The sequence below is a fragment of the Melanostigma gelatinosum genome, assembly GCF_949748355.1.
Source record: "Melanostigma gelatinosum genome assembly, chromosome: 9".
NCBI lineage: Eukaryota > Metazoa > Chordata > Actinopteri > Perciformes > Zoarcidae > Melanostigma > Melanostigma gelatinosum.
This window is the reverse complement of record NC_136642.1, coordinates 13,170,925-13,188,508: the sequence shown is the minus strand read 5'-3', so window position 1 is coordinate 13,188,508 and position 17,584 is coordinate 13,170,925. Positions and strand designations below refer to the sequence as shown.

At 43.5% G+C, this 17,584-nt stretch overlaps 1 protein-coding gene across 4 annotated transcripts in view; it reads right to left on the bottom strand.

The window, feature by feature from the left end:
- The window catches only part of kif13a (kinesin family member 13A), a 37,445-nt gene that overhangs the window by 12,866 nt on the left and 6,995 nt on the right, over positions 1–17,584 (bottom strand). For all 4 annotated transcript variants that reach the window (XM_079274944.1, XM_079274945.1, XM_079274946.1 and 1 more), the window contains exons 3-19: positions 13,080–13,092; positions 11,088–11,148; positions 10,167–10,259; positions 8,892–9,072; positions 7,004–7,091; positions 6,312–6,446; positions 6,112–6,224; positions 5,914–6,025; positions 4,935–5,147; positions 4,692–4,802; positions 4,467–4,601; positions 3,149–3,279; positions 2,778–2,864; positions 2,490–2,665; positions 1,512–1,731; positions 357–519; positions 77–220 (exon numbers count right to left, since the gene is read on the bottom strand). In XM_079274944.1, coding sequence (XP_079131070.1) covers positions 77–220; positions 357–519; positions 1,512–1,731; positions 2,490–2,665; positions 2,778–2,864; positions 3,149–3,279; positions 4,467–4,601; positions 4,692–4,802; positions 4,935–5,147; positions 5,914–6,025; positions 6,112–6,224; positions 6,312–6,446; positions 7,004–7,091; positions 8,892–9,072; positions 10,167–10,259; positions 11,088–11,148; positions 13,080–13,092 — 2,176 coding nt within the window. The remainder of the gene's footprint in view (positions 1–76; positions 221–356; positions 520–1,511; positions 1,732–2,489; positions 2,666–2,777; positions 2,865–3,148; positions 3,280–4,466; positions 4,602–4,691; positions 4,803–4,934; positions 5,148–5,913; positions 6,026–6,111; positions 6,225–6,311; positions 6,447–7,003; positions 7,092–8,891; positions 9,073–10,166; positions 10,260–11,087; positions 11,149–13,079; positions 13,093–17,584) is intronic.

The window sequence follows — 17,584 nt, the reverse complement described above, 5'->3', positions numbered from 1 at the left end:
TGAATAATCCAGGAAATGTTTCTACATTTTCTACTTCTCTCTTCCTGTTTTCTGATCCTCAGAAGATGTTTCGTACCATCTCCTCTGTGCCTTCCTTCCAGTCCCTGTAGTGGTCTCTCATATCCACCAGTTTGTTTTCTAGCCTCTCAATGGTCCACACCTGGGTCCCCTTTCCTTTTCTCCGCACCTGAATGGCCGGCTCGCTCACTATTGCTCCACGCTATAAAGAAACGGGTGAACAGATTAAAACACTTTTTGTATTTCAGCAGATATTCTCACCGTGACATAATGAAATGTGTACCAAGCTGAGGTGATGTGGAGATGGTGTGTGATTGCAGGGGGTTCAGAGGTCTGACCTTGCGGTTGGCGCTGAGGTTGGCAGCAGGAATCTGAAGGGTGACCTGATAGTCAGTCAGTTTGTTCATCTCCTCTCCCAAAAAGTTGGCTTCTCGCACCAAGGTGTTGGCTTTCACGACCTGCTCCCTGAGTCGAGAAAGACTCTGACGAAAAAGCTCATCTCTGACACACAAACACACACACACACACACACACACAGACAGCAGAACACAGAGATCATTCATTCATGAAGATAACAACCTGCCACTTGTTGTGTACCCTCGGTATGGACTTAAACAGGCACAACATCCTCATTTACAGGAACAGCTGGCGTAAAACATACACAGAGCTGAGAAGGAAGTTACTGATTGGCTGAACTACGACTTGAAATGTGATGTTTAAGTTGAATCTCAGATTTGGCTATCAAACCACAGTTTGTACCAAGAACGGCAAAATAAAAAGACAAGAACAACATCAGGAACTAGAATTACTGCCTCAAAGAAGTATACATCTGTGAACCAGTCAAGTTGTAGTCCATGTCTGTCCAAAATGCCAAATTTGAAAGAATTCCCTCGAGGCATTCCGATGGACCGTAGGTATGTATGTACGTACAGACAGCCCGAAAACAAAATGCCTCCGGCCGCGGTGGTCACCGGCAAGGATGATGGCTAAAGCTAACTAACTATCACAATGATGAGACCGAAACCAGCAAACAACATGCTGATATGCTGTCAATGTGTCAGAAAGGTTTTGGTGTTTTACAATTTAAATTTTTTCAAATTCACAATTCTACGTTCATTCACTTCACCATTTTTCAAATGATACTTTTAGCAGCACCTAAAAAACACCTCAGGATTATTACAGGAAGATGACAAGTAACTTAATGTCCTTCCAGATAGCATATTTTAAGGTGAGGATGCCTCACTGATAAAGCTGAAGCAACTGACTGACTCAGACTGAGTCGACATTGTCAAAAATCTGAATGAGACAATTCCAACACTTAAATAACTCAATGACTTAAAAACATTGTTTGCTTCTACATATTCATATAGCTAGGTACATCTAAAAAGCCGACCACTGTGAACATCTCATGCGACTGTAAAAAGTGAGAAAAGACAAGCACAATGGCTGCATCTCTCAGCCTCCCTGCCGCGAACAAACTAGATTCCACTCACCGCTCCTCCGTCCACAGTCGCAGCTTGCCGTGTGGCGTGTGCATCGGGAAGGCGAGGCGCTCGCTGCTGCTGCGGTGGTGTTGCGGGGTTTTCTCAGGAGACAGCTGCTGCCGTAGCGACTCCAGCTCTCGTTCATACATCACTCTCTGCTCCTCCAGAGCCGTACGCTTCTCCTCCAGGTACTGCTTCTCCAGCACCTGGACCACATTCTGCATGGGGTCTAAAAACATGAGACATGATCAGCACTGAGCAAAGCCTCTTCAGTAAAGGAACAGGACCAAAAACAACCACCCACAGCTGATAACAAATAAAGTTATTACATTAGTATTCTTTTTCCACAACAAGCTATGGTCTTCATAGTAAATTCTTATTGTAATGCGTGTTGTCGGCTTTTAAAAAAATATCATCACTGAACAATCATTTAGTAAAAAAAAAAAAGACAAGAACTTTGATGATTCCATTATTTAGATTTTTGATTTTAGTCTTTTATCAAGTACAAATATTTGGTGACTCTGTCCTCTGGCTTGTGAAGGTTTGCTGCGTCTTTCTGTTTCACATCATTGTAGATAAAGCAATTTTAAGATGTCAACTTTGGCTCAAAGAAATTGTGATGTCAAATTCTCACAATTTTCTGTCATTTTAAGACTAGTTCCCTTATAAATTATTGTGTAATCAAAAAACTAATCAAAAGATGAATTGTTAATGAATATAACCAATATTTTGAGGCAGGTCCACCCAGACTGCAACAATCAGCTGACAAACTGGTCAGCTGTATTGTATTTAACACTAGAGCTGATCTTTTTTATATTTAAAATAAGGAGATAAACAGAACAGAGTGATGGCATTTCTAAAAGATGATATTTGGTCAGAGTATTGCAACAAGCTGAAGATCTGAAGTGGAATAAATACTCGATACAGCTGTGACCTGAAATCCTTAAAGATCATGCAGATTGCAAAAACAGATTAGCCTAATCATACCATTGTTCCCCAGAGTCTTCATTATGACCTCCATCTGAGCAAACTCATAGCTGTAGTCCTGCTCAGAAGACGCCTCGCTGGCGGTCTCCACATCTGCCTCGACAAAGCTCTCTCTGGGGGAAGCTCTCTCCAGCTCCTTTAAACGGTCCCGCCGCTTTCGTGTTGGCAGATTAATCCTACAGAGCAACAGGACTTCCAATCGGTGACGTTTTCATTTTATGACGACATACAGTATATTTGTCAGATATATTCAAATATATTGGAATGTGGCCGTGACATGTTTTATACCTGAAGAAGTGATTGTTGCCCCATAAAATACGATCCCCATGCCACAGGTGCACCAAAGAATCAATCATTGATCCGTTCACACAGGTCCTGTAGAACACAAGAGAAATGAAGTTCTGATCATGAAGATGTCAGGTGGCATTATAATCTTAATCTTTGAACAGGGGAAACTAATTAAGCAGGAACAATCCTTTTGTAGTGGGAGGGAGACGTGGCTCTGATATCAAAGCGAGGAGCTCAGATCATAGATTCCTGTACAGTGAGGTCATGTGAAACACTGAGGTCCAGTCATCCATGAGGGAGCGAGACAACAGAGAGAGAGACACACAGGGAAAAACAGAGAGTGTGTTGGAGGTAGTTGCATGTCAGCTCACCTGGCAGTCCTTATGGGCATCAGGGTGACATCATCATCTGGGCAGAGCTCCAGGACGCAGTGCTCCGACTGGATACCGATCCCAAAGAGCTGGATGTCCTGAGACGTGTCTGCGCCCACACGCGTGTGCTCCTACACACAGGTGGAGGACAGATTGAGAAAACTAGAATGACAGATCTGAAAATAATTGCGCCCAACATCTTGTTCCCACTCTCAGGTCATAACCTACAACATGTTGTTTGCTGAACCAATTTGCTCAAGAGTTTTGTCATTTGCAAAAAAAAACAATAACCTCAAATTCAAGAATAAAACCAACGCAAAATCAAGTGAAAAAACTTGTGTCTCTCTCGTTGCAGAGTGGGCGTTGTTAAACAAACATCCCAGCTACTAGAGGATGTCCTACCATGCAGCGCACTAACCCATTTCACAGCACCGTAGTCATTGCACACCGATATGCCAGGCTGGCCTGCAGAACCCAGACAAAGGCCTGTTGTTCTGTACGCTGCACGGGCTGCTTTCTCACATGCGTCTGCTCTTACAGGTCCAAATAGCTGGTTTGGTTGTTCCACTTCATTGCTTTGCAAAGTCCAGACGTGCTCTAACTGAACTAATCTCTGCTCTCACAGCGTCGTCTGGATCACTGCGCCATATGTGCTGTGTTTCAGGGCCTCAGTCTACGGTAAATATTACCAAGGTAATGGATCGGTGGTGTTAAGTATATGCTGTAACACCAGGGAAGGAAAGAGGTAAGTGACTGACCAGCTTTTTGGCAGCGACTAATCGCTAAAATGGGAACTTTCTGGCCTCTGTACAAACTTTAGCCGTTACGAGGTGTTTTGGATTTTCTAACTTCTCCAATCACTTTCAACCAAAAACCGACAGCGTTTGCCATGAACAACATGGCGATATGTCACAAAGTTCTTCCATCCATTCATGGCCTTCACCTAAACAATTGTGTACAAATCTCAGCAGTAGTGGTGCCGTTAAAAATGGGTCTGCATCTTTGGGTTGACTATTTAGCTTCTTTTTTTTTTTGAGCTCCTTAGGTTGAAACTAAAGGGGACCAGATGCAGGTTCAGGCGTTAATACAACCACTTAAATTAAATGCAGACTGGTAAAAATACACTGGAAAATTCCTCATTTTAAAATTCCAGTGCGGTCACCTGGGACTTTGTAATCCCACAAGTAAGTATAAATACATAAGTGCTAATGGAAAAACTTAACAGGCAGCAGGGTGACGATGGCAGCGAGTACTGTGTAGTATTAACTCGTAGTTATCTTTCCAGAATTGCATCATCACATTGTAAAAACTGCATTACCTTCAGATAGTAGACCAGTAGCTCATTTAGGGCAGGATCAGCATTGAGATTAACCAGGAAACACTTGTCATCACCCACTTTAATCCCTGATGTTTCCAGAGAGATGCCCATGCTCTCTAGCTGCTTCTGGCGTTCCTGTAAATATGGACAATAACAGTGTTACTGTACGTATAAATAGGAATTAGAACTGAGGTTTTGGAGTCTGTTTATGGTGGTTGTGCATACAGTGGCAATCTCCTCTGTCTTTCTCAGTTTCTGCTCCCAGGTGACGGTCATCTCCTGAATGAGTTTCTCAGACTCGTGCAGTTTCTCCTTCAGATCAGGAGCCTTCAAGGACTGATGGGAATAAGGGAAAGAAGGATGAACATCAGCATAATCCGGATTATCGTGCGATTTATGACAAGTCTGGCATGAATTCATTCACATCATTTGTGAGTCTCTTCCGGTCTACCCAATCCCTCCTCTTACCTCGGCCTGAGAGAGTTGAACTTTGAGCTTCTCCACCTCGTCCCTGAGCTCTCTGATGATCCGAGCGTTGGGATCTTCGTTCACCACGGCATGGTTGACGATTCTCTTGGCTCTATCTGCATAGCGTAGCGTGGAAAGCGTCTCCTCGTAGTTATCAGCTGCCGGACTCACTGTGGCTATCATGGCTGTCTTGCTGTTGCCGCCAAGGTTGTCCTGAAGACAAGAAAACTTTTAGCAAGGAAGCATAGCTGATAAATGTCTCAATGCAAATATTGCAACAACAAAGGACAAATGTGCAACAAACTGGTAATTGTTGGTCACCTTGCAGGAGTGGTGGAAATTAACTGAATTAATTAAGTGCATTTACTCAATTTTGAGGTACTTTTACTTCATCCAAGTATTTTAATTTGTTTCTACATTATATGTCTGCTACGCTACACTATTGGACATTTCACTCCACTACATTTATTTGACATCTGAAGCTACAAGTTATTTGGTTTGTTAAGATTTTACATTCAAACCATATGAACAGTTTTTAAAATATGATACAATTTTCAGTGTACTAAATCTGCTTATTAAGTCATTTTTGTCCTTAATTGAGTCTTTTAAGTAATTTATATTTTAAAAAATGTCAAAATCTGCAAATGAACTTGATTATATTTTCTAAATTTAATCTTTCATAGTTCTAGTGAAGCAAACTGCCTTATTTCTTGTTTGAAGTTATACAAATTCCTTACTGGAGACATTTATTTTTAATTAATTAAAAACAAACAATTGCAATGAAATAAATGAATACTTTTACTTTTGATACTTAAAGTACATTTTGCTGATAATACTTGTTTGTATTATTTTGAATGCAGGACATTTACTTGTAATAAAGTATCTTTTATTTTCTAGCGTGGTATCATCAGCACATCTAGAACAACCTCATAACATTTCGAACAACCAGTTTTAAATATGTGTAATTTGTGGGTCAAACCTTCAGCAGCCAGGTGAGGACTGAGTCTCTGTATGGCACAAACTTGGCCTTCCCCTTTCCTGCAGACTGATCAGCCAGAGCAGAAATCACACAGCCTAACGTAGTGAGAGACCTACAACCACACACACACACACACACAATCAGCTTTAACCTGTCAAATGATGAATTCATATTTTTATATGGAAAAAATAGACTTACTTGTTAATATTGTTGCCCTCTTTGAGTCTCTCTCCAGCAGCTCCAGTCTTAGACACTCGCTCACTTCCCGCCAGGTCAACCAGACTCATCTTGCTCACTTTCTCTCCTGAATTCTGTTTACCACCACAACACAAGCAAATAGTCAGTCAGACCCATGATAAGACAAATAGAGGTTTGTGAATGTTGGTGGAAATACTGACCCCAGACTGTAGATCGTAAAGCGTTTGTGTGACAATGATACTGAACACGCCATGTGATCGACTGCTCTCCTCGTTCATGTTGGTGGCTGCAACTGTGCGAGATTTGTTGCCCTCTGACATCAACACCTCAATGTCCTACGAAGATGGAGAGTGAGGGAATTAAAGACCAAACGTTTGACGAGAGTTTGACATAAGGACACAATTTGAACACATTTCACTGGATTTAGGTAAAACTTGCACATTGATCATTGTGATAACAGTAAAGCCAGACGGTATTCATATATGGCTGTGTGCCATGTGGTTTAGCTGGGTCACAGTAGACAGTGGGCCACGGCTGTGGGAAAACCACTGCACGAATATCAGGCAGAGCAGAGCACAGAGGAACAGGGTGGAGATGTTTAAACTTAATTAAGGAAGGCCCTGCCAAGGTTTGGCATATAAACTACCCAAAACCCCATGACTACATCCCGCATCAGGAATATGTGTCAATACAGTTTCTGCACATGGGAGGATGTGAAACTGAATGGTTATTCCGAACGTAAATCAGCGACTTGACAACCGGAGATATGATATAAGGTAATTCTGCTGGCTACTATAAATCATGTCTGTGTGTAAGTGACATATGAGGCCTGTGGTTGTTGATACGGATTCGGCTCAGCCGAAGTGTGATGACAGGAAGGGGAAAGACGCACCTCAAAGTTGGTCACAGCCAGCTGAGACAGACCATCCACGTATGGACCCAAGACTTTGTGTTCCCGAACTTTCAGGGACTGTCGGCCCCTTCAAAAAAAGAAAGAAAGAGGGAAAGCAACAAAATGAGTGAAAGAGAGAGGAGAAAAAGAGAGGAATGATAACTATCTCCAATTAGGGAAATGTGTGCAAAAAAAAGAAGAATGAAGAACATTTTCAACAGGGTTTTATAATGCACATTTGATTTGACATTCCTCTCTTCATGAAGTACTTTTCATGAAACACTTCTTAGCACTTGACAGCTCAACAAATTCTCTCTGACCTGGATCAGAATGAATGAAAATTGAAATGAATCCTTCAGGGTTTTGAGAAGCTCACGAGTTATTTACCCTTCCATAAAAATGGCATTTCAGAATGACTTCAATAGCTTTATGTAAATATTTCTGGTGGGATTTTACATGTTAAAAAGTTGCATTTTTTATGATTCACTACTTGAGGAAATTAAATGGCCTGCATGTTATTGCAATATTGAAAAAAATGATCTCTTTGCATGCACCACAACTGCAATGAAATGTTAACAGGATTTTGATGCCAAGTCGACACATGAAAAAAATCATTCACATGAAAAGTTTCTGAATTTCTTTAAGGGCAAGGCAGGTCCTTCTTTATTGTCAGCAACTTTTCTTAAAAACAACAAAAATGATGTGTTACTCCATCTCCAAATACTCTCTCACTTCCCCAGCCTTCCTTTGGCTCTCAGCCCCAAGTCCCCACTGACTCCATCTTTAAAAACATTCACAAATTCTTAAACAAAAAGGCAAAAAAGACATTCTCAAACAGCTGAGACGCCGTTAAACGGGAGTAAAGTGCATTTCTTGGTGACTATTTTCAGCTGCAATTTGGTAACTCTAATGTATATTCAGGGCAATAGGCCAGTGTGTGTGTGGGATTGACTCAACATTATCTACAGTGTTCATCATAACGAAGGAAGTGTTCACAATGAAGGAACGTACAAGTTCCTTCAGGTGGGTAAAGTGAAACTCATCTGGCTGCCTGACACGTGTTGAGGAAATCCTACAGATCAGTATGAATCCCTGAATCCCTCTTCATGGCGACAGAACGACCGAGGTTGGCAGAAATCAGGTTCCCTGCTTCCACTCCGGTAATCTACCACCCACAGCAACCAAGAGGATGTCAAAGACCAACTCATAGGCCAACTCATAGTGTGATCCTTTTTACACTTGACGCCGCATCTCGTGTCGATACCAGAGCCAACGTTTCAACCTAAAAATCACAGAGGCAGATAGAAGAGCAAGAGAGTGTGAGGCTTGTTGTATAAGCGAGAGGAAGTTGCCATCGAAATGGCTCTGGCTTCATCTTCAGACATCTGCAGCACACAGAGTACTCCCCTGTTGTCCCTCTCTGGGGCTCACAGGGTGCTCTGACTGCTCTCCTGCTCCCAGCTTCACTAGCAGATGTCCCTGAAACCCACTCTTTCACTGTTCGCTCTCCCTTGCAGTCTGTCTGCCAACCCACATCAGACCACGCAGGCGAAGAATGCAGCAGTGTGAGAGGACGATGCTGGCCACTGTTCTGCAGGAAACGACTGGGTTGAGCTTCCTACTCGCATCGTTCCGTCGCCGTCCCCCATTCAGGCTGCTAGACACAACAGAGCTATAAACAGAGATGCAAACTAACACAAAGTGGGAGCTGGCAGAGAGGTCACAACTTGTGCTGGAGTTGGAGTGAATCAAGACTCTGAGAAAATGTCAACACAGTTTGTGTAACCAGCTTCTTCTGTGTCACCCCGGGTCCAAAGCATTACATTCAGCGAGGTTGTACAGGTCACATGTGCTCATTCTGAAGAAAAAGCACACCCATCAGACTCACCCTTTGGGGTCGAGCAGGTCACGGACCTTCTCATTGTAGATCTCCATATAGGACACCTCCACCTTAAAAGAATGGCCGTCGTTCTCCTCTCTGTGGATCCTCTCAAACAGCGAGCAGCAGAGTCGAGGGATTAAACCCGGCTGCTCCCCATTCCCCATCATGGAAAAGGACTTGCCTGAACCTGGATGGACATCACAAAGTCACACATGATTGCATCCACGACAGCGAGAGGCTCATACAATGCAGTGCTTTCTATTGAGTCTCCTATAACCACACAAACGGAATTCCTTTTTGAGCCCATCTGAAGAGAAACGGCCCCCCTGATTGTATCATGTCTCTCTGCTCCACATGTCAAAACAATATAAAAAGTTCACAACCATGCTAGTGGTTCTGTGAAGCTGTACTTAGGCACAGCAGTAGCTAAATGCTAAATTCAGCATGCTAACAATCTCACAATGGCGATGTTAACATGCTGGTTGTTTAGCAAGGATATTGGATATGATGATCACAGTCTTTGACTGCATTTGCTGATTAGCTCTAAACACAAAGTTCATCAGAGGTTGATGGAGATATCATTTATTTTGCAGGTATTTGGTCATGAAACAAAGTTTTGGCCTGATGATGGTGCTAGATGAAAAGTTAAGGGATCACTAAAGTTTTAATGGCAATCCATCAAGTAGTTGTCAAGACATGAACTAAAATGTACACAAATGTCAACCTTATGGTGGCGCCAAAGTCAGATGATGACCAAATTCATCAGGATTCATCCTCTGGGAACCATGATGACTGTACAACATGTTGTGGTAATTCATGCAGTAGATGTTGAGATATTTCAGCCGAGATCAAAATGGCATCAAATGCTTCATGTGCTTCTCTGGTTGCCATCACGACTAATGTGCCGCTTGCAGCATGCATACAACTTTCTTTCTCATATACCAGGTGATTGGAGGGCCACTGAAATATTTGTGCTCTTCTCTCCAAACTTTTCCGTCGCTTTTTTCTCTTTACCGAGTGATTCACTCTAAGACAGGAAGTGGGATAAAGGAGCTAATTTGATCCAGGGTGAAGAAAGGATATGAGTTAAGTGATTCACCAGGGTATTTAGAAACACAAGCCTTCCTGTTCTTTAAACTTTCTATGGACACATCTGGAGACAACTCAACCTGCACATATACTTAGAGACTCAAGTATAACGGAGGGAACACATTATTTATAAATGCTTCAAAGACTGCATGACAAAATGGACTTTTTAATTTCATCTGGATTTTCAGTTACCTGTTTGTCCATAGGCAAATATGCAGGCATTATATCCCTGGAATGCATTTTCAAGTATTCCCTCTCCAAGGCACTTGAACACCACCTCTTGACCTTTTAGACAAAGAATCGCCATGGAGATTTTGGTAAACCATTCAGTTATACAAGCACTGCTCGTTGCCTGGTTTGCATCCTTACATTAGTGCAATAACATTAAAACAGAGATATGTATCAACAAGGGACACGAAACAAGAAACAAGGAAGACTAGGAATGAATTAAAGTCGTGTGGAAAATGGCGAGCTGTGCAGAGAAATCTGGCGTGTTGCTCCTGTCATGCTCCTGCTGAATGGGACAGCTGTTTAAAGAGCTAAATAAAGCCTTGGCCCGGGCCCTTGAGGCAGCCCTTCACTGAACAGATTGCCCTGTCGGTTCAGCACAAAGCAGATGCAAGTGTTACATTTCCATCTCAAAATGAGCGTGATATGAAAACAAAAATAAATATGAACAATAACTACGGAAATCTTCCTTAGACTGGCAGTAATAACCTCTTTTCCATAGATGTTTAAAAAAAAAAAACTAGAGCTGAAATGTTTTCTCTCATTAGAGAAATGAATAGTAGATCATTACATACCGCAAGCACAAAAGGAAATGTATTGTACAGAATAAAAATACACATTTCCAAAATGTTAGTATGTATTGTACAAACCCCATGATGGTTTTATTGTTTTGAGACAATACAGAGACAACTAACTGCATTACGTATTTTAATGTGTTCTCTCAAAATGCAAATGACCGTACTTTGCTTTGCATTATGCAAAAACAGCTTTCCTTCGAGTTGGGAGTTTCCCTGCACTGTTGCTGCACAAAGCTCAGCAGTCTTCACATGGGACGTGATTGGAGTTCTTTGGTGATGAGTGAAGGATCAGTTTCATATGACTCACCAGCATATTTGGGAACGTTGGACTCGTCTATGGACCAGAAACAGTGGTCAAAGGCGAACACCTGCAGAAGAGTCAGCACAGAGTGTAAACACACAACTCCTCACACTCGTCTCGGCATGTACAGTACAACACAACCCGATCTTTCTTAGTAGTGGTCTTACGTCTTCTGTGGCACAGAAAACAGGCTTTTTTTTGTGCCGTACCATGCCACCCTGCAGTAAATCAGTAAGACTGAGCTTGTCTGAGTGAGTAAGATGAAGTCTAACAGAGTATTGTTCGGGGTAATGCTCGTTAAGACCGCACCATGACTGTCCGCACAAATCCACTGTTAGCTGCCCCAAGTTCTGTCATAGGATTTAAATGAATTCATAAATCAGGGTCAGCGCTCCCCAGAAGAAATTCCAGCACCGGTGACCCTCGTCTCCAAGGAAACGGGGCTGTAGCTGTTCCCGGTGGTGCAGGCTGGCTCTCAGCCCTCAGTGCCGGCTCTTACAACACAGGCTTCAGCAGCAGCAGAGACCCCTTGTGTCCCCCCAGGCACCTGTAGGGGCTCTGGATGGATGACACACAGAGAGGATGCTCTCTGGGAAAGAGCAGTGGCCTCATTGACTAAGAACCCCTGCTCCTCACAGACAGAACAGCTCCTGTTACTGTATAAGCTGCAAACCCCCCCCCCCCCCCCCCACGCATCTTAAACGTCTCTTTTGAGCAGATTCAATTAGTTAGTATAGAAACGTCTCATATAGATTTTGTTTCTGCTTATTCAAAACACAGCTTATGCTGATAGGAGATTTATAACTTCCCAAAGTCCACGCTCAACTAGGTAATAGGCTTATATGTACCATTGCTGCAGCACTGTCATCCTGCAGTGCAAGCACATCGCTGCTGCACGTTGCTACTCCTGGTTTTCAGTGCACTATTGCTGCTACTTTCCCCCCGACACAAATAACCCAAATAATTGAACTCCCCTCTCATCATAATAGGGGCGCTTGGCCAGGGAACCACTGGGTGCACAGTCAGCATGGGAAGCACTGAGATCACTGAATGCTTTGAAAGCAAGACCTCCTCTTGTGACTTCAGACAAGTGAGTGGGTGCCATTCAAAGGAACAAAAGTGCCATCATTCCCAATTAGGGCTGGTTTGGTAACTCAGGCTTCAATCTCCTATGGTCTGTCCCTGGCCAGCCTAAGGGTGTGACTGCGCAACAAATTGTTCATGATTGGACAATTACTATTAATCAGCAGTACAAATAATGATGGAGCTGAGAATCACAATGCCCCTTTTGTCATTTCTGGGATGAAAACTGGTCAAATGTGATTGGAATGCAACCCCCATTTACCCGGCAGAACGCAGGGAGACTAATTTGAGTGCGGCCATAACTTAGCAGACAGCCACGTGCTGGTCTAGTTGAAGGGTATTACAGGGTAACTCAGGTTCACGGGCCCCAGAGGCCGCGCACGCTTGTTGCCCGCGCTAACGCTCCCCCGGTCCCGTCAGCGGCCGAGTGCACCGACCACAAAGCCCGTCCCTGGTGTGTGAAACATCTCTGAGCCAGTCACCAGCGTGTTGTCAAGGGGGGAGGTGGGGGTGCACTCCAACAATGCAGCTTTGAATGCGCACACACACTGCCCCAGTGTCCGCGCTCATCCCTCTCTCATTGTAGAGCCTTTGTGGGTGTTCACGAGATCTTAGAGTGCTGACACATTCACACGGACATCTATCCGGCTCCTGCTGGCCTACCAAACTACTAAATCACTCTCAATCCCTAGAAACAACGCCACAACAGTAGATCGACCTGTGCAGGATGCTTCTCATCCACTCAGCGGAACAGTGTTGTGCAGCATCCTGCTTCTGGATGATTTCAGTGTCTGTGATACCAGGACAGTCAGTGAGAAGCCAAGACAGAAGACCGTTTCTGCTGATACGGTCAGCTCTGTTGATGCTGGCCAGTTTTTTTTTTTGTAGGAACAGAAAGAGATGAAACTTACATACCTTAGATTGTTTCCTGTTGAATCAGAGCGGCAATCCATCATGAACAGAAGAAACCCACGGGTGAACCAGAAGGAAAGACGAGAGAGAAGAAATGTTAGGATTGATACAATTTAACAGTCAGACCATGTTCACGCTCAGATGGAGCTGCACTTCTCACAGTAGGAAACTTCCCATTGTTCGTGCCGACACAAACAAGCTTTTTTCTGAACTGAAATGTGTGCATTTAAACCAAATTCCTGGTGGGACTTCCACATTTATGCACTCATTCATTCACTTCCACACAGTGGCGTTTCCTTGGTAGGTGCTGCTGTGATTGGGTTCATAATTGGGCCAGAGGGCCGTGAGGAAGGGATTCAATGTCCCACTGACTGTTGAGTAAATAGCTCTTATGCCTGTGGACTTAACAGGGAGGCCAGGTTGGGGAAGCCGCGCTCAGCATATGCAGCTGCCGGAACAAAGGACAAAAGGGTTATATATATATATATATATATATATATATATATATATATATATATATATAAGTTATGTAGGATTATTCTCTTAACTGAGAGGGAATTCCCCAATGCTGGAAATCTACAACAATATAACAGATCCAGACAAATGTTACAGCCATCATAATGCATGTTGCAGTATGATGCAGTACAACATATACACCCCCCTAGTGCTTCTACATCTGCAACAGTCCTGTCCTTCAACAGTCAGCAGAACCCTCCTGCAGGCGTCTCCTAGCACAGAGACAGAGGTGGACATCACCTTCACACAGTAACCAATACAGGGCAGGACTGAAACACTGCACCAGAGTGCGTCTCACACAAACTGAGCTGAGTCACCATCAATCGCATGCCTGGGAGCTGCACGACAACACCCACAAGAAAATATGCTTCAGCACTTTTATGTTCATGTCACAAATTGAACAAATTAAGGAAATAAATTATCAACAGATTTTCTTTGAGGACGATACCAAAAGGTCATTAACTGTGCTCAAGCTCATTATGATGAGGGACAGAAAGAGAGAGAGGAGTTAGAGGAGTACAAACAGAAGAGGGCCTCGTTTGGGTTCATACCCTGAATCTGGGTCACTGACGACCACTGCGACTGGGTCTCAATCAGAGCAGACAAAGACTGCAGCAGGGCCCCGTCCTCGAGTCGGGCCCTCCACGCTGCAGAACAGAGAGGGGCTGTCTGTGAGGAGCTGTGAGATATATCAGCATCAGACGGCAGGGAGAACACATCTAAGACTTCCTATTGGCAGACAAGGAGGTGTGATCAAGGACCACTGTCCCAATGCTAACTTGAAAGGTAAAACTAAATCTTCACATGGCAGTGCTACAAAGCAGATGTGAAAGATGAAAAAAAAAAAAAAAAAAAACGTGGGAGAGTTATGACAACAAATAGACAAAAGCTACAAGCGTACAATGAAAAATGGACAAAGACAGAGAACAGATGTATCCCTATGTCGAACAAAAGAACTACAGACACAAGGCCGGAAAGAGAGAGAGACAGACTAACAACCACACACACATCAAATGTGGAGACAAAAGACATGCAGTTATGGAATGTGTGCAGTCTAGACTTCAGCACAAGAAACTGTCTCTGCTGAAACAGAGCTACTGCAGTGCTTCGTTGGCTCTTGCTCAGTGTGTCGTGTACTGTATGTACAGTTTATGGTATGTCGGGTATGCTGAACAAGACAATGAGGGGAACTGTTTTGAACCATCTATATTAAGGATTTCACCATTTCTTCACAAAGTCTCTCAAGAAATGCGTTTAATTCCAAAAATATACTTAATTTCTCTCTCGTTTTCAGTTTTATAGTGTCTTTCCTTACTCCCCCCACCCCATCAGACTGATAACACCTCCCCCTCAATAAGTTAAAGCACATTAGGCTCCAGTTCACCCACTCTGCGTTGGACATAATCTCTTTAATCTTCCCAGAAACCCCGTGTCCGTCTTTGCAATTTTGTACGTTGCTTTTAAAAACATGTAAGTTGTGTCCTAATTTATTATGAAGCTATGTTGTAATGCAGTATACAATGATTCCACAGGATGATTCATTCGTCATTAAATATCTTAATTCACCAGTTAGGAAATGCTACCGATGGAAGCTCCGTCACAAATGCTGTACTGTGCAGCTCCAAGTGATTCAAGCACCAAGTCTGCGGGACATTTGCTTAGTAATCAGCATGCATGCCAAGTCATGGCTTGAGGGGCTTATTACAGGCTGTGTTGTGGTTTACCAAGTGTGTGACACACATGTACTGTATAACACAGAAGTGCCAGATAACATCAGATTCTTCCCCCCTCAGAGGCAGATACAGGCAGACACTGCAGACCTAGCAGGGCATGGCTGAAGTCTAAAAGTCCCACTCGGGGCTGGTTCTGCGTGGCTTAATGTGTGAGTGTCATCAAGGGCACGCTCAGGCTCCCACGCCTCCAGCTACCTGATGCCAAAGCACCCATGAATGGTTTCAACTTGGCCGAGGATGGACATTGGCCTCTCACGCTACTACGATTCCCGCCTCTGTTCCGATTCTGTGTCGTGGCAGACAGATTTGAGATTTGATGTTGCAGCTCAGACCCATGTAAGCTGGTCTGGTGGCCAAAAGGGAGGTATGACGGGTGGGTGAGCAGCAGTGGAATCTCCCCCCTTGGTTATGGAGCAGGATTAAGGCCACTGGGTTATTATGCTACTGAAAAATGTGCTCGAGGAACACACATGTTGTGGCTTCCCATTTTCCAATGCATGAAGGACATATTGTCAGATTCGTCGGTGTGATTTCGCAGGCTTTGCAGGAGTTTTTGATGATATAATCCTGCTGCTCGAATGGGATATGTAAGTCACATGGATGAGGTTTACCCCCCCATTGAGATGACATTCACAACATTCATCTGCCCTGTGCAAGCACACCCACAAACATAGTTGTATGGCTGGCACATCCCCCCCCATAGATTCAAATATCTCTTCTCGATCCGTTGCTGAAACTATGTCTCCCCCACTCTTTTAACCTCCATTAAACCGCACATATGACCTGTTTGGTTGTCAAAATGTTTCAGACAATTACAATTCAAGAAGCTCCAGAGCCAAACACAACGTTCAGAGCTCTCTCGCGCTCTCTGTGTGTGTGTGAGAGAGAAAGTGTTGGGTTACAGTGCACTGTGCTCTCACAGGCTAACATTTCAGATGGTCCTCCAGTATGTTTAGAACACGCTGGTCCCCACCCACTGAAAGCAGAGGTCACCCTGCTGCACAGACATAGAGAGCAGGGAAATGCCAAGCAGTTAGTTACAGTAAGAGAGGGTGGGTCTCTTGTCTGACCAATTAAAACTCAAGATGATTCCAAGGAATCATACGGATTGAGCAGGCTGTCACTTTTATAAGCATGAGTGGTTGAAGTGGTTTATACCAGGACATTTAGATGTATTTAAAAAACAGCACTAAGGGGAGTTAGCTTGTTGATGACAGAAGCAGACCTGCTGGATTGATCCAAGCTACTGAGACATCCAACTGTGACTTCTGCCTCACAAACGATTTCTGAAGCTTCTTCAGCTTTAATATGTAGCATATCGCTGGAAGTATGCAACGTCTTGGCCAGTGGCGGAAGAAGTATTCAGATCCTTCACGAGTACAAGTACAAATAGCATCATCTAAAAATACTCCAGTATTCCAGATCAGTCTTAGGGGTTGTGAGGAGATCACTGGGAGATGAAAGAAGGAAAAAAACAAGTTCTAATTCACAAATCTGTTTTCATTTTTTGAACTTTTCCCTTGCTTTTTTGAGAGATGATGAATCACTTGAACGGGTATTTAAATTAAACCATGTGAGAAGTTTAGAGGGGAAAATGCTCTGGAGCAGCAAACAACTCCGCTAACACCCACAATGTGACAACGAACCAGACACAGCTTTTTGTACTGCAGGGGGTCACAAGGCCAAACAGTTGTGTGTTACATTCTAAAAAGTAATTACACCTGTCAGATAAATGCAGTGGAGTAGAAGTATGAAGTAGAATAAAATGGAAATACTCATATAAAGTACGTCACAATTGGACTTCAGCACAGCTCTTCAGTAAACGTACTTTGTTACTTTCCATCACTGGACAAATGTGTCCATGGTTCATTGTTCTAAATGCTAAACTTAGCTTCCTACGAAAATATTTGAGGTGGCTGGGGGATAGCACTCATTAGGTCATCAACATAACTCCAGAATGTTTCTGTAACTTGGCAACAGTTGTCGCTAAGCAGCACTGGTAAACATGGAGGAGAGACAACCTACCAGCCTCGCGAGTCAAAGTTCCAAAATGAAAGCCAAGCTCAGGATCTCAAAAAACAGCCTGAATGAACAGCACAGCCATCATCAGCGCATATGACGCTCATACGGACTTCTGTGCGGGACTCTCGAAGTTTCCATAACAAATGTTAACACCACATGATGCAGACGGGGTCTAATTTAATCCTCCCCGGTATTTCTGACATCACTGTGCCAAGCCGGGTCAGCAGCAGGCTGTGT